Below are 24,341 nucleotides of genomic sequence, written 5' to 3'. Positions count from 1 at the left end.
CAAACATACCCAACTCTGTCATTTTGTTGTAGGTCTTTACTGTTTTTGTTTCCCCACTTTTATCTTCTGAGCTGGCACTTAACAAAACTGAAGCATCACAACCCTTGGATTAAAATGCCAGTATCATTGTTGCTACCTCTGTTGGACCATAAGTATAATCTTCCTCTTCTTGAAAATGTTCTAGATTTGCGTACGTTTATGTCTGTTTGTAAGGTTGTAATCTATTACCTACAAGAGTGGAAATTAAGAAAGAAAAAAATGCATCTTTTTTATTGTCTGAGTTAATATTCTGTTGACAATTGACATGCAGTACTATTATTTTGCATTTTCATCATTTTTTATTAAATTGCACACTATATTTCAATAAAATATTTTATTGAAATCTGCTATATTATTACTATCTTTATATTAGGCAACTTTCATCAACAACAGAATTGAGAGCTATAAAATGTACTTTTTGTAAGCCCACAGTGATGTACATTAATTACATTAGCTTCCTTAATTAGTTATTAATTATTTTTTACATTTATCATTCCATTAGTTTTCTCTGTACCGTCATCAGGCTCACAAGCTTATATTTACCCAGATTATCCAATTTACTGCTTGAAATGTCATTAAGTTTCTTCTGAATGATACTGTATTTTTCCCACTGGAATAACGGGGAAAAAAAAAAAAAAAAAAAAAAAAAAAAAGTATCTATAAACTCCTCCGTCATCCCTTCTAAAATAATGAGATACAAATTACACAGAACTGTGGTTTTAAAATTATAAACTTTGGTACTTTGGTATCAACTCATTAATGTCATCCTAAATTATTCTTGATATGGAAATATTTAATAGTCTCAGCCCTACCAAACATCTGTCTCTTCCCAGATGCACAACAGAGGTGCATATTGATCCCTTTAATTAACTGTTACTAAAGCCAAGGTTTCCTTCTGGTAATTAATCACTATCAGAATTCTTGCAGTTTTCGTTTACTTGGGAAATTATTCTTACGCAATATAGGAGGTAACTCATTCTTTGTACCTGTTTCACTTGATTAAACTTCCACATTCTTAATCTCTGTCTTATGATCAGTATTACTCTTTTCTTATGAAATTCTGACTTTATATCTGCTTGGTGTTTTAATTGATGTGATGTTCCTTCTGAAGAAAGATAATGACTTTTTCAAACAGTATTGATGCTTAGAAGTATTCTTAATATGCTCCTAATTAGCATTCATGACTTTCTGTAATTATTTCTCATCTCTTACTGGTATGGTCTCCAATTGCTTTTCCTTTTGAATTGATTTATTTTAATGCTACAAGTATGATAGTGGTTTGGACACTAGTCACACTTGCAGATTACAGTGCATTCTATCACAACTTCTTGTACAAAAGTTACCACTGATTTATAGGTCTGTGAACTGTTTTCTTCATCTGCTAAGATGACTTCTTACAGAATCTACTTGTTCTGAACATAGTATTTTTTAGTGAGAAATCTGTTGCCTCTAAACACTGTCAATAGAACCGTCTCCCCTCCCGTGCCCACAAATGTTACTCATAATGCAGTTATTATAAAGCTGATATATTTCCCTTCTTTTTAAAGTGCAGGTGCAATTGTCTTGGGATTTTAATTTGCTGCTGTAGTCTATGGAGGACATCGATCAGTAAACTATGTTGCATTTATCTGTTATAGCACTGATTTCATAAGCATTTGGCATCGTGTTGCTTTTGAGCTGTCAGAATCAATTTATTTTTTGACATAAAATGCCATTTTCCTTTAAGTTTTTTCAAGTCACTCATTTATAAAAATCTTAATTTTTTTTTTTTCAACAGCCCAAGGTATTAGATGCAACCCAACAGCCTTCAGTGGTAAACCTAGGTTTTCTGATGTATAGGCTGATCTCCCAGTGTTGTACAGGCCAACAATTACCTTCTTATTTTCCAATGCCTGTGTGAGTTCAGCATGCTGAAGACCAGCATCAGTCTGCATTAGCAATGACAACAGGTACCAGATGTTCCTGCTGGTATTGGTGACGCTGTTTGCACCGGGACAGAACCTCTGTCATAGCTGTGTGAAATGCAGCTGGTGATGTTGAATCAATGCAGATGTAAGATGTGTTTCCCCAGCTGTCGGGCTTTTCTGCAAGATAAACTAGACTATCCTTTTTATGAACAACTACCAGCCAAACTGATCACATCTCGCCCCGTCTTCCAGGAAAACCAAGAAATCAGAATAATTCTATAAAAGTCTTTTCATTAGAATCAAAGCAGTATTTTCAAATGTTTCCAGCCATCACAGTTGTTCAACCCACTTTCTGAACGACTGCACCCTCTATTGGGGTAAAACAGATCGACTTCCAAAGCAGATAATTTATTTTTACGTTGTTTATATCCTTCTGGTTCTTACAGGCATAATACAACAGCCCATTCATTTGCCAATAAAAAAAGCACAGTCTTGCTGATCTTAGATTACAGGAGAAGTGTGAATATCCAATAAAGACTTTATGTGATTTCTCTATACCTTGAGTTAATGAAAAGTATGTAAATAGCTCTGTACATTCAGGGTAAAATGAGAAAGGAATAATAGAAATGGATATATTTTCTCTTATAAAACATAAGAAAGAAATAAAACTTCCAGAAAGAAGTATGTTGTTGGGTTTTTTTGTTTGTTTGTTTGTTTTTGTTTTTTGTTTTTTGTTTTTTCTTGCTGCGTGAAGCTATCAATTAACCAAAGCTTTGTGGGGAAGTCAATGTTTGAACAAACAAAAACGATATGAAATAGGCAATTAACCATGATGTTGCATCTCATCAAACAGGTGATTCTCTGATGGACCAATGAAAGCCAACAATGACAAGTTGTGGTCAACAGTCCTTGAATGTGCTGATGGTTCTGGTTTCATTGCTCTTGTCAGCAGGTAACTAACTTTCATATCTTGAATTTATCTATCAATGTCATGAGGAAAAAAGTGTTGCAATTTGATATCAAATTCCTAGAAAACCAAAATGTTCAAATGAGTTGGTAACTGAATAACGAAAAAGCATCTTTGCATCTAACAACCAAGGCTGAAATATGAAATGCAATTGAAAACTTCAGCTTAAGAAAGAAGAGGTGATGGAGTATTGACATAGTTTAACAGAAGAAGACACTGTTTTGCTATAGTAGTTTTTCAGCTCGCTTAAAAGAAAAAACAAAATCCACACCACCGTAAAATCCAACCATTTTTCTGAATGATTGTCTATTTGAAAAAAAAGCAAGTTGGCTACCAAATGTATGTTTTTATGTGTACATAAAAACACATGAGCATGTGAAAGATTGAACATTGAACTTTAACTGTATTTGAAATGAGTATGCATCAGATATGATGTAACTTACATTACATTTATATATATATACACACACATACTTAAAGAAAAATGTACGACATGATAGTTTGCAAGTATCATTATTTTCCCAAATCTGAAGAACTGACAGAACCAGAAGGGAATATATGTTTCTTTCTGTAGATACTCACTAGATCTGCCCTAGATATTTGGTACTAGCACACAGATTTTGCAGCAATCTGTTAGATGTTATATTGAGAATTAGTTGAGTGCTATGATTGCTAGTTGCATTTGTTCTTCAGAAGATATCTGTGACATTGAAGACACGGATTTTATTTATTTATTTATTTATTTATGTATTTATTTTTGAAATGATAGATGAATGTTTACATTTACAACAAAAAGGAGGGGTGAATATTCACAGGCCAACTAGATTTGGTCCTAGGAATTATTAATTCTGACTAAGGCCTCTTTTGCCCTCCATTCCTGAAGTACTTTTTAACTGAAAATGTGGTTGATGTTTTTTTCCATCATTGCTCCATATTCCCTTGTACTGCACCACATCCATAATCACCATACTTAAAACTTTACCAGAAATTATATATCTTCAGATATCTTTGTGTTCAGTAAGAGTTGGCATGTTATTGCATATGTGTGATGCCTGTAATATGCAATGTTATATCCCCATCAGTTATGTGATGTATGGATTTTCTTTCCCACAGTACTGATGCTTGTTTGCAAATGTTCGGCTTGATTCTTACTAACAATAGATCATTATCCAGCTACAGATCTAATCTTCTTTTGTGGAAAATGTTACACTATTATCAGCTAAACTACTTGTTGGTGTAATCTTAAAAATTTACTTTCTTGTGGAGTCTTTTCATTGCTATCCCTGTGTATAGCTCTGCATCCCTAGTTATCTAACCTGGCTCCTGTATACAAGAATCAGGCATGGAAGGTCAGAGCAATCTCTTTGTCTTTTTTCAGGTTCAGGTCATTTCAGAAAGCTATTTCCCTGGTGTAAAAGAAAAGTCAGTTATTCAAGAAGACTTCAGTGATTATATCCCACTGGTCAAACATCACAAAGCTGTTCTGATCTCTTCTTTTGATTTTTGTTATGTTTTCGTACTTTTACTGCTCACTTCAGGGGACTTCTACTAGAAACCACCTGAGACTCCATTTTTCCAATCATTTTCCTCAAGATAATTTAAATATATCTGTGTTCCAGTAGAATGGATGATAGCACTATGCATGCAAACAGTAGTAGTCATCTGCTGCTACATAAACACCTGTTACCTCAAACACAAACAAAAAGCCAGTGGCCTGACATATTTTTTCTTAGGAGACAAAACTTAGTGCCTCTGAAATACAGTTTTTTATTTGCAACTAGTTATATATGACCTTTAGTTCTTACATGATTTACCTACTAATAATAGTAGTCAGCGTGTACAGTGCAGGCTTCATTTGGGGTCACCACAAGTCCTTCATGCTATCTAAGTTCCACTCATTGGGGAATTTTACTACTGACATCTGTAGGATTAGGTTTAAACCATTGCTAAATGACCTTTCATGGGACATGAATGAAAGGATAACATTTATTATTTGTTATTTTGTAGACAGCATGAGTGTACTTTTTTTATGCCTAGGATCAGCTTCCATAAAGGAAAACTAATGGCTTCATGCACCGAGAGTGATGGGGAAATAAGAGATGCTACTCCACTGAAATTATACAAACAGCATTCTTAAACTGAGCTGAAATGAAAATCTAAAGGCAAAACTTCTTGAGTTTCCTAGATTTTCAGATTTTCACCTGTAAGATCGTGCCTCCCTTCTAATCTCTTACATACAAATACATGCCACCTTATTACTCAAGTTCTTAAATCTATATGCAGGCTTGCAAACTGCACTCGGCAATTGGAAGTGTAATTGTCTCCGCAGGCAGAAGGAAAGGGCAGAAGTAACAGGCAAGTTCCCAGAACAGCTGTTCTCAGGGCCCATACTCCTTTTTATCAGAAAAGGAAACAGTGACAGTAGGTCTGGTACTGTGGTGGTGGCTAAGGATGAGGCTAAAATTTGGCAGCTTGAGCTGTGTGGTTAGAATTATAGAATCACAGGGGTTGGAAGGAACCTCCCTGCTAAAGCAGGTACCCTATAATAGGTCGCACAGGTAGGCATCCAGACAGATCTTCCATATCTTCGTAGAAGACTCCACAACCTCTCTAGGTAACCTTTTCCAGTGCTCCTCCATCGCCCATACTGTAAAGAAGTTCTTCCTCATGTTAGTATGGAACTTCCTATGTTCAAGTTTTAGGCCACTGCTCCTTGTCCTATAACTACACATCACCAAGAAGAGTCTAACCTCATCTATTTGTCTCCTAACTCCCTTTAGATATTTGTAAACATTTATCAGATCCAATCTGTCCTCTTTTCCCTAGGCTGAACAGACCCAGGTTACTCAGCCTTTCCTCACATGGAAGATGCTCCAGGAGCTTTATCATCTTTGTGGCACTCTGCTGGACTGCTTCTGGGAGATCCCTGTCTCTTTTGAACTGGGAAACCCAGAACTGGACACAGTAGTCTAAAGATAGCCTCACCAGGGCAGAGTAGAGAGGGAGGATCACCTCCTTCAACCTGCTGGCCATGCTCTTTTTTATGCACCCCAAGATGCCATTGTCCTTCTTGGCCATAAGAGCACACTGCTAGCTCATGGCCAACCTGTTGTCGACAAGGTCCCACCCCCATGTCTTTCTCCACAGAGCTCATCTCCAGCAGGTCATCCCCTAACCTGTCCTGATGCATGCGGAAATAGTTATAATATATAATATAATATAGAGAAAGGAGTTATAATTTCCCAACATGGGCAAAATGTTCTCAGAGAAGGGAGAAATAGACTGTGACTCCTTGAAGGGTAAAAAAAAAAAAAAAGTTGAAATTAAATTGGGCATACTGAAACTTCAGACTGATTCTCTTTCAGTGTTATCACAATGATGCACTATTTCAGAATACATGGATGTTTATTAATTGTTCTAACTGAATAGGGAGTGCCTGATAGAGGGAGAAGCAGCATGCAGTCATATCATAAGAATATCCTTTCAGACCACTGTAATGCCTATTTTTACTCTACAGGAATATTGATAGTTAAATTCATGTAATGGATTGAAATACATTAAGGATAGCATCAAAGCTTATACTAGCAAGCAAAATTTGACATTATTTGCATGTTACATTAATTATCCTTTCAATTAAAACATGAATGTTTTCATAGCAAAATTGTCAGAGACTCTCGAATGATTGGTGTTGTGCTAAGTAAAATGTAAATACATGAATATTTGTGTGGATTTATCTGGAAAGTTTATAATGATCAGCCATTCTGAAAATTTTGGTACTTGAAAAATTATGTGACTAAATTAGAAAAAAAATGAGCATTGCACAGTTTAACCATGAATAGGTAGGACTGCAGTAGCAGCTTAATGTATACTAGCTGTGTACTTTTTATGGTAGACTAGATAAATTTTAAGATGAGCTCAAATCAGTCCGTTGAAGCATGGCAGACTATTCTCTGGAAATTAGTAGGAACAGAGATAGGAGCATCTATATCATCAACCTGTTCAGTATTACCTTTCAAAAACAGGATGAGAATTTGCACATGCAAATCCATTCCAGAAACAGCTGCCATCTTTGCAACAGACAACCCACAGCCTTTCAGTTACATTACTTTTATCCTAAGTACTGCTGTAGAGATAAGGCTCCTTCATGCTCAGGATTTAAGTTATTTTCAGAAAAAATACTTTGTAAAACATTATATTTTATTTTGCTCTAGGAATCAGAGATCCAATAAGCAAATACAGCAAGTGAAATGATTGATTTATTGTAAACTGTGTAATGCTTTTTCACGGTGTACTGGATTTGGCTGGATGGGATTATTTTTCTTTCCAGCAGCTTCTGTGGTGCTGTGTTTTAGACTGGTGACCAATAGAGCATTGATAACACAGGAACGCTGCAGCTGTTGCTGGACGCTGCTTACACAGCATCAAGGCATTTTCTGTTTTTCACTGGGGCTGTACTGCCAGACCCCCTGAACCACATTGACCAAAGTGATATTCCAGAGCAGATAATGTCATGCCCAGCCATAAAACTGGGACAGAGTTTGTTGCTTTTTTTTTTTTATTTCCCCAATAATTGCCGTTGCTTGGGGAATGGACTAGACATCTCTCCACTGGTGGTGCCTGATTGCCTTCATGTCACCTATTTTTTTCTTCTGTTCTTCTTCACAAATTAAACTGCCTTTATCTCAACCCACAGGTTTTCTCACTTTGCCCTTCTGATTTTCTTCCCCCTCTCACTGGGAGGAGGAGTTTATGAGCGACTTTGTGGTGATAGCTGCCAACTAGGGTTAACCCACCACGCAGTGACTAGCAAATTCAGACCAGAACTCAAACATCACTTCATGCTTTTTCTTGTCTATTTATTTTAATCACTAGCACACATTTTACTATTTAAGGGTTTGTTTGGGAATACATTTTATTAGAAGCTTAACTCATACTCTGACCCAATGTTATCTTCTGTTCTGCCTCCTCTCTGTAGTCACCCTTCCCCATGTTTTCATCACCAAATTCAGCTGTGTTTAATTTTCCTTCAAAATGGTCAAAGAACCTGCCTAGGGATCAGAGAACATTTCACATGTGCTGATAAGTAAACTACTTTGCAGGGAGGAAGAATCTAAACCTTCCTGGAGCCTTCTAGTGCATTCTCACAATGCAGTTTGTCTCTCAGCACTGGATAGTTTCAGAAGCATAGAAGTATTCCATTGCTTATGAAACAAAGAAGGAGTTTCAGTTCTAACAACATGCACTAGAGCCATATCAACTCAAACTTAACCTCACAGGGCTGTTGTTCTCTTGCAGTAGTTTAACCTGGCTGTAATTACCCAGGCTAAGCTGCAGGAATTATATATGAAAACTAGTAGTTTTGCTTTCAAAGCTAGTTCTAGCATTTTCTCTTAAAATGTCCCAAAGTTGAAACAATAATCTATACTAAACACTGCAAAAATTACTATGTAGCTGTAATGTAGTAATCTAACACTTTTAAAGGAAAAAGGCATCATACCAAAAAAAAAGTCTACATTTTACATTTATATGTCATAACATTTATCTAATTATATATCAAGTAAGCATGATAAATGAAGGTATAATGAGGTACATATGTAGGTTGCTCTGAAAGTAATGCCTCCTATTTATTTCTGTGGAAATTTTAAGAGATACAAAGAGCATGATAAGACTATTGAATGCAGCAAATTCTCAACCACAAAATGCTGTTTTTCAACATAATCACCATGATTAATTGTGCATTTTCATCAGTGCCGAACAAGAACCTGCATGCTGCGTTTGTAAAAATCTGTACCAGCAGAGGTGACCCACTGTTAAACAGGTCTGAAATGCACCACCCACCTCCTCACTGCGCTCACAGCTACTGTTTGGTCTCCAAATGTCAGTGAATGTCAATGGGTGCCATTTCTTTTCACATGGAGGAATTCGATGACACACCTTTTCTTCCTCCGCACTTCCATTACAGACGTTATTTAGTCACATTGTCCCTCTGCTACCATCTGTCTCACAGCAACAAAATGTAATGAATTATTGGTGGGAAGGTTCAGCCTCTGCAGCTATACTGCCAACATTGCCTCTAACGTCATTAGCTAATACTATAAAACAGGAGGCATTACTTTTTAAGTAGCCCTTGTATATATCTTAAAAGAACACTTTTTGCACAGCTTATTCTATAATGCAGATAAATCTTCATTTGAAGCATCTGAAGCAGGCAATTTATCAGAGAAAGATTAAATGGATACTCTTCAGCTCACTACTGTGAAGAAAAATGCTATGGATAAATGTCACTATTGAAGTGCAAGGCTACTCCATGAAGGCTACCACTTCACTCAGATTTACTAGGCCCAGAAACGTGACTTAGAGGAAAGCTCCCTGATTGTAAAGAGATTTACAGTAAAACACCAAGTAGGCATTACCTTGATATACTGATCTGTGTGACTACCAGAAATGAGGTCAATGTTCTTTCTGTTCTTTGACATTAGACATGGGTGCTTTTTTCCTAGTAACAGTGATTAGTAGAAGTGTATGCATTAGAGGGTGTGTAATGCAACCCTGCAAGCTGGTATCAAACATTTACAGAATGCCTAGGACACTTTACAAGAGCTTAACCATGTTAATTTAATGCCATTTGACTTGCTCTAGCTCATCCATGTATGCACTGGAGCTTTGAGAGACCTGAACCTCCTCCTCTGAAAGCTGGAGAGCAGGCAGGACAGACTGGGGAAATCTTAATTGGCACCAGAGTTTTGTATTTAAGTAAATGAATCAAGCTTCTGATCCTTTTAGAAATCAAATCATTAGTCAAATACTGTTTGTTTTATGAATTTCTTCCATGCCATAGGTCTCAGCTTTAATAATAATAATAATAAATGTGCATAGTTAAAACTAAAATGATGATGGAAGAGGGTGCACCCCAGCAAGTTTATTCATGATGCAGAAGTGGAGGGAGTGGCTGAGAGGCTAGAAGTTCATGCTGCCTTCCAGAGGGACCTGGACAAACTGGAGATTTGGGCTGGCAGGTACCTTGTGTGGTCTAACAGGAGAAAATGAAGGTCTCGTCACTAGGGAGGAACATGCACGTGTGCATGCTGGGACTGCCCAACTGAAAAGCAACTTGGCAGAAAAGGACCTGGGAATCCTGGTTGGCATCAAGTTGAAAATGAAACAGCAGAGTGCCATTGTAGTAAAGATAGGTGATAGTATCTTGGGTTGCAAAGTATTGCCAGCAAGTTGATGAAGGTGATCCTTCCCCTCTACTCCGCACTGCTGAGGCCACATCAAAAATCCTATATTCAGCTCTGGGCTCCCCTGTACTGTAGAGAGACAGAGATAATGAAAAGAAACCAACAAAAGTCTATTAAGAGGAAGAAGTTTCTGGAACTTCTCTCATATCGGGAAATGCTGAGAGACTTATTTAGCCTAGAGAAAAGAAGTCTCAGGGGAATCTCATTAATGCATGTAAATACCTGAATATGCAAAGAGGACAGAGACGGGCTCTTTTCGGGGCTGCCTGGTACCAGGACTAAATGCAGTGGGCACAAACTAGAATACAGGGGGCTCCCTATGAGCACTAGGAAGCAATTTCATTCCATGCAATTGACAGAGCCCTGGCACAGATTGCCTGGAGAGGTTGTGGAGCCTCCTTTTTGGAGATCTTCAAAAGCTGACTATCAGCTTGATCACCAGCTCTCTGGTGGCCTTGCCTAAGAAGGGGTTGGGCCAGGCAACTTTCTTTCCAACCTCAGCCATTGTGATTTTTCAAATCTGGATCAATCATGGAACATCTACATTTTACTGCCATGTTATTTAAGGTGTTGGGGCAAGGGGAGAGAGAAGTCATTACTTGTTCAAACAAATACATGTCTGTATTCCTTTGGTAATCACAGCATTCCTCAAGCTCTTCAGATCCCAAATGACATTGTCGATGAAGGGATTTTCTCTGTTGTTAAAGTAATAATGACAGGTGTGTGTGTACATAACGTGCATAACAGTTGCATTATCCTATCAATCCATATCTGAAATTACTTACTTCTCTGAATACTGTGCTATACTAATACTAGAGCTTAGGTTCTTCTCAGCTAATTTTAGGAATGGAGCTGAGGTCTGTTTTTGGAGGATAACTGCTGTAAGATCTTCAATCAGTAGAAACAGAGACAAGTGGAGATAGGAACTTTCATAGAGGGTGAATCAGGTTTTATACACGTTTGATTGTCCTTGGAGGCCCTCATCTATCTGGTTTGGTGTTGTTTTTTTCTCAATAAATTTGTGGTTACAAAACGTAAGTTTACATTCTAGCCAAACATGTCCTATTACCAAGGAGGACAGTGTTTCAGGTAAATGAAAAACTAAACTTGGCATGAGAGGATGCAAATGAATTCCTGCACTGATTTCATGAGATCCTCACGCAATTTTTTTAGGCCTCAGTTTAGCCATTAAAATAAATACATATTTCAGACTGTAAGATGTTTAGAGTGGTTTTCCTTCATTCAGAAGGGAATATGTGACCTTGTTTTCTCCTCAGTTTAATGCTTTGTTCTATACTCCCTCTATACACATAAATAAAGAAGTCATTTCCACTGCAATGATCATTAAAATTTGATTAAGCCCATAGTAAAAGAGTGCGAGAAACCTGAAAATAATAATGAGAAAACACGATTCTCAGTCAACAGGAACTGTGTGTGGAGAGATGCTGTATAGGTAAGCTCAATCTATGCAAGTCATTATAGGTATCCTCATGTACTGATAAACATATATGAAAATCATACATCAAGTTAGAAGAGTTAATTCTGCCAGCCTAAAGTGAGCATCTTCAGTCTGTGTAACCTCACAAAGCACAGTTACCCACAGCATTACTGTGCCTCTGTTCTCTAATCAGAGTAAAAACGTTTCGCTGCCACTTGTGCATTCAGATTATTGACTTCTATATTTTGTTCTCTTTAGAGTGGAAGGCCTTTGGGCACCCTATGGTACACATAGCCCTTAATACTGCAGGGCCTTCCACAAAAATGAATCGGTTAGAATGGTGGCAGTATATGGAGCTTTTTTTGTACAGGACTTTTCAGATGTACAGAGAATTCACATGTAGGTGATTAACAACCATGCTGCAAGGGCTCTCCCTGCTGCCCCTTGGCACACTTGCTTAGTTCAGGCAAACTGACGTGATTGCATGGTTTCCAGTTCAGAGCTGCTGGTAACCAGCAGGCTGCCTGCAATCTTACCATGGACCTTGTAACCACAGCGTGCCATTCACTGCAGCAGTCAGCTGGGTTCAAAGGGTATAGATGGCCTTCCTTTCATGTCTTTTTCAGGAAAAGTGGTGGTAAAGGCATTGTGACAGTCCCGGAAAAAATGTTCTCAGAGGCGTAATAAACACTTTACATGAGAATTTAATAAAGAAGACCTGTAAGAATTCCCAGGAGTAGCTGTATTTCTATTAGTTCTGTCTCATTGCAATTTCAAAGTTGTTGAGATCTGTTAAAACATTTTGTACTTCCTATATCTGACAGAATAATCCTTACTGAAGAACTACCTTCACAGTGGAAAAGAGATGTCTATCAGTAACAATGACCAGAGATCAAGCATCTTCAAACTTTTGTTGAAGTTTTTACATCAGCTTTTTGTTTCTATGAAGTCATTGATGGAAAATCAAACATAGACATTGTTAGGTCTTTGTGGATATCTATGTACGCATATGTTTTCCTAAATGTTTTCCTAAATACTAGTGTGTTTCTTGGCTTGGAAAGCAGTTCTTCTCTTCCCTTGAAATAAACGAACAGTTATCAGAATTATAGCAGTAGTAAAAGTCAAACAACAGCAAATTCTAAATGCTATGATTTTTAGTATAAAATGTTATAATGTTGAAAGTTCTGAAGTATTAACATTTTCAGGAATCAAAGACAGTTTTTTAAGCTTAACCAATGAAAAACTATAGTTCATAGCACACAGATGACAGAAATGACTCACCATGCTAATATTGTTCTTTGTTTTACAGTGTTGTCCGCACATTTTCGGGTCTGCGAGCCATATACAGACTACAAAGGACGCTACCACTTTGGTTTTCACTGCCCCCGTCTTTCTGACAATAAATCTTACATCTTTTGCTGTCACCATAACAACACAGTATTTAAATACTGCTGCAATGAGACAGAATTTCAGACTGTTATGCAGATGAACTTAACAGGGAATGCAGATGGATATATGCATAAGTAAGTACATGAGTTTTAAGTAAGTGCTCTTCACCAAACTGTTCCTGGTCTAGTAATGTAGTCTGAGGTGTACTTAATGATAGGAGCAATTAAAATAATCACACACAGAGAAACATTGCTGAAAGGCTTTTGCTATTATAGAACTTTAAAAAGAAATGGTGTTTTAGCTTTGCTTTCATTGCTTTGGTGCATACTATAAACATTGTTTGGACAGTATGTAAGTAAAAGCTGCATATAAATACAAGAGATATAAAGATACATATAAAAGTTACAAATGAACAGTCTCTCCTCAGCTTCAGTCTTATCTGAACTATATTTAAATGTACGTCTGTAAAAATAAACCTCAACTCCACATCCATGGGGGAAGAGGGAGGGAGCTGACTTTTTCCGTGTCAGCCCTGTCTTGAATCTCTGATATTTCACATGTAAATCTCTTGTAATCTCTGACCTTGGGGAACAGAATATATTTGTTTATATACCAACACTGTGTGGCCTCCTTGCCTTTTACCTGAGATACTTCCATATAGTTCTGGGGCCTATCCTTAGGTTAAATATCAGTTAGTTTTGTTTTGTTGGTTTTGTGTTGTTTTTTTTTTTTTTTTCATAAGAAACTAATCTGTAGCAAGCAGATGTTTGTTACTGATTACTTATTTATGATGGCAAAATGCTCACTTGTGATCTGTCTTGTATCATATTTTATATTCTGGCCACACTAATCCACTGTGATTTCTCTTGGTGCAGAGGGCAACTTTCAGCTGATGTAAACTCCCACAGTCAAATTCTGATCTGTCTGCTTTCCCCTGACATTTTATTCTGGTATCCAGGCCCTTCAGGGCAAGAAAGGGACAGATTAAAGACAGCTGGAATTCCAACCTATTGATTTTTGGTTACTATGGGGATTTCAGTGTTTTGTTTTCTAGTGCAAACCTTTGTCAGCTTGTTGTCATTCATCTATACAGGACAAGGTGCAGAGCTGGAATACTGATGTTGGCTCCTTTAGCTTTTAATTGCAGCAAGCAGCAGCCAGCTCAGTGTTGTCTTCCTTAACACCTCTCCTACAGCTCTGCCTTCTGATGTTTGAATTTTGTATAGATGTAGAAATTGCACACTATAACTTAAAAAGTGTTAGCAACAACCACCTAGAATAAAGGACCCTGTAGCGTATGTAGTGTAAAAGAGTGATACTTGCAAAGTATCTCCTGGGATGTAGAACACTTCCCTGCCACCTGCATGTCCATTCACGTGTACATGTACACGTGTAGATGTACACACACATGCATGCACCCACAGAAATAGAGTTCTTTCTACTTCAGGACTGTGATGTGTGAGCAGTTCATCAGTGGGAAAGAAGGTTATTTGGTATTCTATGGGCTATGGGATCTTGCTTTAATTAAAATACTTAGAGCCTAGTGTAAGCTTTATTTTAATCAAGCAGTCACTTCTTTAAAAGTCACTTCATGCAGCTGTGATGGAGAAGAGGCTATTTCTGTAGTGTTTGTTGGTAAGAGTCATTGAGAATCACATGCAGAGTGCATAACTTACATATGTCTTCAGTCCAGGATTTCTTGTGGACATTAGCTATGTGCTGATCAAAGGTGCAAAGCAAAGGTGTGAGAGAAAATATTAAATACAAAAAAGAGCTTTTGGAGATATAATTTAGAAAAGTGCATGAATGAAACCAGTATTCCCCTTTTGTAACTTTCTGAGATATTGCTTCCGATAAATCCATCAGGGCCAGGAAAATGAAGAGAAACTAACTCTCTATTAAAAATCTTCCAGTGTAAAGAGACAGAGAGAAATCTCCTCATCTTGAGCTCACTGAGATTTGTAGAAGACTTTCTTACGATTTTAATGTGCTGTAGAGGAGCAGAAAAAGCGAAGCCTAGATGCCTGCACTTAGGTCATTATAATAAATATCTTAACACACTTGGACTTTATTTAACATATGTAATTTAACTTTATTTGGATTCCAATACATCCAGGATTCACTATACTGTTACAAACTCAGCTATTTGTTTAGATTTAATTTCACACACCATTGAAAAAAAAATCTGGTGAAACCTATTGTACTGTGGCTGGAGGGAATGAATGACTTAGGATATGGGAGTAGCAATGAACTGAAAAAAAACTGATTATAGTTTTAAGGGAACAGTGATTCAATATTATTAATATTTTGTTTATTTTTCCCCTTTGCCATTCTTGTGATCATCAAAGCACATCTCTTGTTTTATCAGGCAACTGAGGGGAAAAATTAATGAAGTCATATGTAATTCCTTTGTTGTGACATAGCTGAAAAACCACATTTGTCTTCTATAGTCATACAGTTAAACGATAGGGGTTTATTTACATTACTTAAATTTCCATAACTAAACATTTCTGTGTTTTGGTAAGTGCAGAATACTGGTCTGTATCTTTGCAATCACACAGACTAATCAGTTTATAATATTTTTAAATGTTAGCAATTCATGTAGTATTAAATATAGGAATACCAGTGATGACTAACAGACAAAAAAGGTTCTGCCATCCAAAAATTTTTCCATAACACTTTGTCTAATAAGTTATTTGATTATTCTTAAAAATGGTATTAACCTGAGTCTTGTATTTGTCCTCTTTCGGATTTTCTATTATACATGTTCTGATGGGAATCAGTAGCAGTACTGTGTTAGGAGTCCTTGATCTGACACTGGAACAGCGTTATGGCAGTCTGTAATGCATCTGTGTTTTTTCTTATCTTTTATTCCAGTTTTTCAGAGTTGAATGGCTTTAGCACAGCACACTACAACACTGCACCAAAAGCAATGTGAGAACAGAATAGCAGTATCTTTCTCCATGTGCAGCATGTCCCCTGCAGAGCTGGCATTTGGTTAAATATCTCCCAGAAAATCTTCTTTACAAGAAAGAAAAGCTAAATAAATGCATAAAATTTTCATTTCCACCACCAACTGTTCCAAAAAGATGTAATCTAGCTGGGAAGACCTCTTAGGTACTGCAGCAGTGGATTATTTCAGGAAAATAGAAGATGGGACAAACATCTTTAGAGATTTTCTATTTTAGTGTTCATGTAAAAAAGTACTGAGATTTCCTCAGTGATAGAAGTACCAAAGAATTTGCAAGGAGGTAAGCTTGCATTTGCTTGGGGCAACACTTAAAATGTGTTACTACAGCAAGTAACAGTCCTTTTTAACTAGAATAGGGAAAGAAGCATTTTCCATGGCCATCTGCCCACATTTATACTGCAGCTGTAGAATTCTGCTCACAATTGTTTTGATTTGTTGGGCTTTTTTAAGCCTAAATTCTTTAATGAATTATTTTCTGTTCGTGTGCAGCATATTAAAAAAAAACAACAAACTCTTTTAAAAAACAGCTTAGTCCAAAACCTGCTTGCCATCTCTATCAAAAAATTAATAAATTAGATTGAAAGAATTGTATGGGTAAAAATAATAACATAATCTGTCTATTTTCACTTCTTTGCAGGGGTGTCAGAGAAATCTGTGTAGGATTTTGTACATGGAAATGGATGAGACGGGTAAAAAAAGTATTTATTTTCCTCAGAGAGCCCAATTCAAGGCTGCTTGAAGCCAGAGCAAATATTTACAAAAGTAGGCACCGCATCAATTCTATAGCATATATACATTCTATTTCTGTAAAAGCTGAAGTGTCTTGAAATAAAGAGCTCCTAAGCTTTTGTGGTAGATCCATAAATTACTCTGTTTGATGTACAAGCAAGGAAGGAATGATCGTGTAACTTTACTCCATATTTCAGTTTTTCTGTCTGTGGGCCTGTGACAGCAGAGGTCTGGGGAGGATGGCCTTGGAAGTCACTTCCAGCAGTATTATGCTAACCTTGTATGGAAGCCAAAAACAAAGCTCCAAAATCACCTATTGGGAGGGTGGGAGAATTAGGAGGTGAAGACAGGCTTTTCACCCAGAGAGGGGGAGAAGGAGATACAACCACACCAAAGCAACCAATTAGACTTGTCTGTCCTGGTGAAGGAACAAACTCCAATAATTGGAATCTTGACAGATTTGGAATCCATTCAGACTTATTTTTTATCAAAATGAAACTTCTGCACAGAAGCACAGAAAAATCGAATTGCAGGGTGAATCTTTTAAAATTAAATCATTCAGCTCAATGAAATGATAGAGTCCTAGGTGATTTGATTCCCAGTTCTTTGCTCTGTCTCTGGCTCTACTGTTATTCACTGGTACAGAAGTAAGGTTGTTTATTATCTAATTAAGGTATCTTCTCAGTTTGTAGGGAAGTTTTTATTTTTAATGTACTTATGAACATCAGCAAAATTAGTATTTTCTACCAACTTAATAGTTTGAGAAACAAAGTGTATGAAAATACAGCATTTCTCTCTGTGTATGAAGAGCACTACTCTATTAGTTTTGCTTGTAATCTTTCACAAGGCTCCTTGATAGTGATGCTGTCCCACTGTCTCTTAAGTTAAATAAGGCACTCTTTCATGTCTGTACTTGTGAGGAACAGATGTTATTTAGAAGGAACAGATGGAGAATTCGTATATGGCATGATTAATAAATTGTTGCTTTAAATTGGAACACTCAAAATAACTCTAATTTTCACTAAACCAAAATTCTGATGGGTAAAACTAAATGCCTGAAATAGCAATGAATTCTTCTGAGGTAACCATAAGAAATGTTCCTCCCTCTCAAATTGCTGCTAAACAAAAATAACATGTTTTCTAATATTTCCATTCTTCCTGTGGATCAAACACAGCTCACATCTTCATAACACAGACCTTGTTGGCAGTAATGGTGCAGAAGGACAGGATTTGTTACAGTGGATTTCTTTCTGACTTTTGAATTAAGGGCTCTTGGAAGCACTATGCTTTGTCTACATCCAATCCTTCTAGGAATTTACTGAAAAGTTTGAAATCCTAGGCTAGCTTAATCCTGCATTTACACTGAAAGGGCCCGTTAACAGCCTCAACCTTCCTCTCTTTACTCACAATCGTTTCCTATGGAATCTCATTTAATCTAGGCATGTTTATCAGTTTAGTGGAAAGATCACTCACTGAAAAGGGGAACCAGTCTTGTTATGTGCTTACAGGCAGCAACAGAAATTAAAATTCTGATTTCTCATATGATATCTTGTTTCAATTACTGATTTTTTTGGAGTATAAACTGAAAGAGCCATACAACAGTTTAAACAGAAGTGAACATTCAAAGCAGGAGCTTGAAATGTTTTAGGTTTGAAAGATTTGGGGACATTTTTTTAAACTGTCAAAATATCTTCCTTTCTTGTGTCTACAATATATCTTCCCAGCCTTTTTTCTTCAGGTTTGATTGATGTTCTGATGAAATGCAATTCCCTCAAAGTTTCCCTGAGTGTCTATGAATGAGCATGGTAGAGCTGGTGCTAGATTCAATTTGTGTAAGTTCAGCTCCAAACAGATGGGATTACTTACATAGTACTATTACTCTGAGAGCATTTTCCCCTATGACTGTCTTCCTAATGACATTTTTTATTAGTATCTCTTCTGCTTGTTCATTTTCATAGCCTCCACATCTATTTCCACATAAGCTCTTAGGTCTAGATCAGTGTTCTTTCCTGTACACCTAAGAAAATTCATTTTTACTTGTTTCTTTCCTTCTCTGCTCTCACCTCATCTTCCTCACTCACAGAGTTTCCAATGCAGACTGCACTTTCACCTGATAGTTATTGTTTTCTTTTAGTATTGTGTCACCTGCAGAGCTCTAGCACTTTTTCCCCTTTTTGTTCTCCCAGTTCTCGACCTCTTTTCTTTCTTTTTTCTTTTAGTAACTTTACTCATGTGTCCTAGCTGTAAAGCTCTGCATACCATGCCAGCAGCAGATAATTTTTACTGCCTTTACCCATATACACCCTATAGCTACACCAACATGTACATTCAAATGTAGTAATAATTTTTCTTCCTATTGAATGCATAATATAATAAGATCTTGTCAGTATTTTTCCTTCTTAAATTTACTACCAGCAAACTAATGGCCTGAGAGACTATACCTGTAATAGCATCTGCTGCATCCAACAATAATTAGTCGGAACACTGAAGGCAAGTCCAAGCACAATGAGCAAGTTTTAAGACTGGAGGTTTCTAATACACGTCAGCAGTGACTGTTTTCAGTAGTAGACACCTCCTCAGGGTCAATGATTACAACATATTTTCAAATGGTTTTCCTCACTCATATGTGTCCAGAGACACACGGAACTGGTGAGGGGTCTGGAGCACAAGTCTTATGAGGAGCAGCTGAAGGAGCTGGGATTGTTTAGTCTGGAGAAGAGGAGGCTCAAGGGAGACCTGTTCACACTGTGCAACTTCCTGAAGGGAGGTTGTGATGAGGAGGGGTTTGATCTCTTCTCCCAGGCAACAAACAGGACCTGAGGAAATGGCCACAAGTTGTGCCAGGGGAGATTTAGAGTAGACATAAGGACAAAGTTTGTCTCTCATAGAGTGGACAAGCACTGGAATGGCCTGCCCAGGAAGGTGGTGGAGTGTTCAAGAGGTATCTGGATGAGGAACTACGAGATATGGTTTAGTGGCTTGTGGTAGCAGTGGTAATGGGTGGGCAATTGAACTAGATGATCTTGTAGGTCCTTTCCAACCTTGTGATTCTATGATTCTATATAAATGCCTTGTTGCTTCCAGAGAGGTTACTCTCTGGGAGAGGGAATTTGCAGAATAAAACACAGGACTTGTCTGTGACGCTATGTAGAAAGAGAATGTCCGCTCTTTTAAGGGTATCTGGTCAAGGACCTCTTTCAATGAAACAAGAGATAATAAGACAAGGAAGCAGTGATGGACACCAAATCTGGTCAGTCACAATAACTTATGAGAGCAGGTAAGAGCATAGGAATGTTTATTCCTGTAGGGTTATCTGATGGATGACTTTTAAGGTGGAAAGCATCACAAGAAAGAAACCTTCCAGTCACATACATTGGCAGGCTAATGAGCTATGGGCACTTCTTCTAGGAAATATGAACCTTGCAGCTGATACAACTGTGATCCAACGGGGCCTGAACTGGGAGTGTACCGCAGAGCTCTGCAAACCTGAGGGGGTGTGCACGGGAAGGGGTAGTATATATTCACCAGCAAACTTCAAGCTAGACCATCTAGCAAATAGGACACCCATGGAGAGGTGTGGGGCTCAGGATGTGGGGAGGGGTGCCAGGCAGGCTGAAGGGCTGTGCCAGGCAGTAGTACTCAAGGATCTGGGCAGAGGAGTGCTGGGCAGACAGAAAGGCCATGCCAGTACCTGTGGGTCTGGGGGAGTGCTAGATTGGACAGAGGATTCATACCAGGTGCTTGAAAGATTGCAAATGTGTGTGTGTTCATGAACCTAGAGAGAGCTGTGTGTATGCCTGTACTGGTGACCTTATGTCTCTGCCAGGCAGAGAGAAGGAAAGAATCTTGACCACCAGTGTCTGTTCTACATGAGAGCTGCGTGTAAGTGCTGTTGAAGGCAGCCCTTGGCTGGAGCAGCCTATCTGTGACTCTGGAATGTATGCTCAGTTTTGCTAATGGCTGAGTCTGTGAAGGGAGAAGAAGCAGCCCTATCCTTCAGCCTGGACAGAGACCCTAGGGAACTGGGCTGCAGCCAGTGGCAGAGAAGGAGTGGTCCTAGGCTGAAAGAGATGGACATTCACTCTCATTGCTCTTCTTTACCACACCTAACATCATCAAGTCTTCGTATGAGGTCTCGTTTAAAGCACTGGAGTTAATCATAGACCACACTTATACATTGGTATATGTGCCCAGATGAGAGAGAAATCCAAATGTTTGCAGGACAGAGAGTCTTCATTTTTAAAAACCTCCCATGTCACATAGTATTTATAATTTTTGATCATGTACTTTAAAAGAAAATTTTTGTTTTCTATGTATAATATTGACATAATTGAAGAAACAACTCTTAATACAGTGACGATTACTGACATATTACCTGACTTGTTTTCCCTTTTTTTTTTTTCACAGCAACTACAGCGCACTGTTAGGGGTGTGGATCTATGGTTTTTTTGTGGTGATCTTGCTGGTACTGGACCTTTTATATTACTCTTCAATGAACTATGATATTTGCAAATTTTACCTAGCACGGTGGGGAATACAGGGAAAGTGGATGACACAAGGACAGAGCCGATGGATTAATTCTGCTCAGGACCCAAGCCAAGTACAGACTCAGCCTCAGCCAGAGACGCAGCCTCAAACTCAGCCTCAGCCACAGCCTCAGACATCACAGACAGTACATACTCTCAAAGGAGATGCTTTAAGCCCACCCCTGATGTCTTTTCAGAGTACATCTGCCTGGTAAGTAAATTAAGCCATACTGTGATGTATTTTTTGACTCAGTTACTTTATAGTGTGAACAGTCATTTGCGTTTGGAAGCATCTGCAAATTCAGGGTGTGTGGTACCATTCGAGTACCTAAGACGTAATTCTTTATATTACAAATTGTCTTATGTAATTGCTGCTTAGGAGTAATTTTTTATTCTGGAATGACTTACATCATCTTGTAATACTGTTCTCTCAGAGAAATAGATGCTGCCATTTTTCAATGGTAAATAGTTATGTTACTCCCATACAACATCCTTGTCTCTAAATTGGAGAGAGATGAGTTTGAAGGGTGGACTGTTTGCTGAATAAATAATTGGCTGGATACCCACATCCAGAGAGTTGCAGTAAATGCTCTATATCAAGATGGAGATCAGTAATGAGGCGTGTTCCTCAGAGGTCTGCACTGGGACTGGTGTTATCTACTATCTTCATTAATGACATACAGAGTGGGATTGAGTGCAGCCTCAGCAGATTTGCTGATGACACTAAGATGAGGGTGCAGTTGATATAACAAAAGGAAAAGATGCCAGCCAAAGCAACTTAGCAAAGCTTAAGAAGTGGGCCTACATGAAATAAATGGGGTTCAACAAGTCCAAGTACAAGGAGCTACACTTGGGTGAAGGCAATCCCAGACATCGCCAGAGACTGGGTGAAAAATGGATTTAGCCATGCAGGGAAGGACTTGGGGTTCTTGTGGACAAAAGGCTGGACATGAGCCCACAGTGTACACTTGCAGCCTGGAAAGGCAACTGTAAATTTGGCTTTATCAAGAGAAGGTTGGCCAGCAGGGCAAGAGAGGTGACTGTCCCCCCTCTGTTCTGCCTTTGTGAGGCCCCATCTGGAGTACTGCATCCAGGCCTGGGGCACCCAGCACAAGACATGGAGCTATTGGAGTAGGTCACGAAGTTTCTCAGAGGGACAGACCTCTTTTATGAAGAGATGCTGAAGGAATTTGATGTGTTCATATTGGAGAAGAGAAGGCTCTGGGGGGACTTCCACGAGGCCCTCCAATACCTTAATGGTACCTATAGAAAAGATGCATTCATTTTCTGAGAAATATAGTGACAGGACAAGTATTCACTTTAAGCTGAAGAGAGTAGATACAGTTTAGATATTATGAGAGAGATGAGGGACTGGAACAGTACAAAATAGTTGCCCATGGAAGCTGTGGAAACCCCATCCCTGGAGGTACTCAGAGTGAGAGTGGATATGGTCCTGGGCAGCCTAATGTAGTGGGAAGTGATCCTGCCTACAGCAGTAGGGTTGGAACCAGGTTGTTTTTAAGGTCCCTTCCAACCTAACCATTCAAAAATTCTATTCTGTGGTATAAATAAATCATATTTTTTTTTTCTACATCAACCATTATGAAGTTAATTTTCATCTAGTATCAAAGACTATTTGTCATGTGTATCTATGTGTCTGTTGGTCTGGTTTTAAAAGACTGTATAAATAGCAACACTTGCTTCAGTGTAAGATGTCACAATTTCATTTGGGGTATGAGAGAAACAACATGAAAACCGGGTTAGTTTTTTATATGCATAACTGAAAAAGCATAGCTTAATCTAATTTGACAGGATGACACAAGTAGGCTACTGTAAAGTTAAATGCAACCAAAACAAACAAAATTTAAAAAAAAGCAAAACAACCACAACAAGACCAAATGGGAGACAGGTTCAGAAACAGTGAGAATGTAAAATGCAAACACAAGAAACTAAAGACTGATAACCATGGGACAAATTGTCACAAAATGATTTTTGACTGTTTTTTACCAAACAAAAAAGAGTCAAAGGAAGAGACCTGAATAATGTGATATTCTGAATAAGACGTCAAGTGAGGCAGGTGATTCTTTTTTTTCTTGTCAAGAGGAGTTTTCTACAAAGCATACAGACTCGGCCTGGGGGAAGAGGGTGCACCAATGTGTTTTAGAAGTGTTCCAGAGAGTAGAGTTTTGGCAAAGTAAAGTGATCCATGAATGAGCAAGGTGTAAAAGATGGTGGTAATTCTTATATCATGAAGCATGTAAAGTCATAGTGTTGGTCTTGATCTGAAACATTTGGGGAGTACTGTGTTGAAAACAAGATGATGTTAGAAACCATCCTTTTATTACATAACCTGTTCCTTAATTTTAAATGTAAATCTAGAGTGAAAATTGTTGAAGTTTTTTTGTGATTGACAGAAAACTTAGTGATGAAAAGGATCAGTGAAAGAGGAGCTCATTTGTCATAGCAGTCAGTACTGGATGTATGTGGTGCAGTTTAGACTTAACAGGTCTTGTCCAAATGGGACAATCCTAATAGTGTCACTTAAGATTGTACTTAGATAAAGCATTCTTCTTTTCTATTCTTCAACTTCTTTTTTTCCTCTTTTTTCTTCTCCTTTCAATCCCTGAAGTTTTTTGCATGTGGTATTCCCAGTCTTTAGTCAGAACTGCCATTCAGGTTAAAACCAGCACTGCAGTAATACACTGATTGTGTTTTCAGCTTAATACGTGTGTATGTGTGTGTGTATACAAAAGTGCAATGACTGTGAGAATGTATGCACTTATGTTTAAAATATTAGGCTCAGTTATATCAATTGATAGTTCTGCCATGTGAAAGAATACTATCCAGTAATTTTTGAAGAATTCTTGGTTACTTTCCTTTACTGACTTCTGTTGATTCTTTGCTTTTTTTTTTTTTTTGCTTTTTTTTTTTTTTAAGCATTAAGCGGAGAATGTATGTTAGGATCAGGTGAGCATATCACATGCTCTTTTTCCTGTGTTTGCAGGAGATGAGCATTGATACATCACTGTAGTAACCCTGACCCCTTCCCCACTGCACTGTCTGTCTTTGCTCCTATTAGTTCCCATAAAATCTAGTTCCTTTCATTGCTCAATGAAAGAAATAAGTAGCTGTTT

General features: G+C 37.9%; 1 protein-coding gene across 9 annotated transcripts in view; it reads left to right on the top strand.

Moving 5' to 3' along the window:
• The window catches only part of SHISAL1 (shisa like 1), an 81,571-nt gene that overhangs the window by 34,192 nt on the left and 23,038 nt on the right, over window positions 1–24,341 (top strand). For 8 of the 9 annotated variants that reach the window (XM_085232749.1, XM_085232726.1, XM_085232718.1 and 5 more), the window contains 3 exons: window positions 2,800–2,898; window positions 12,902–13,115; window positions 21,089–21,418. In XM_085232749.1, the coding sequence (XP_085088875.1) occupies window positions 2,832–2,898; window positions 12,902–13,115; window positions 21,089–21,418 (611 nt within the window). In that variant the 5' untranslated portion in view covers window positions 2,800–2,831. Of the gene's footprint in view, window positions 1–2,799; window positions 2,899–12,901; window positions 13,116–16,589; window positions 16,715–21,088; window positions 21,419–24,341 lie in introns of those variants that run through there. The other variant, XM_085232757.1, reaches the window with a different exon arrangement.

The sequence above is a fragment of the Meleagris gallopavo genome, chromosome 1, assembly GCF_905368555.1.
Source record: "Meleagris gallopavo chromosome 1, MGAL_WU_HG_1.1, whole genome shotgun sequence".
Classification (NCBI taxonomy): Eukaryota; Metazoa; Chordata; class Aves; order Galliformes; family Phasianidae; genus Meleagris; species Meleagris gallopavo.
This window is presented reverse-complemented; position numbering and strand designations above follow the sequence as displayed.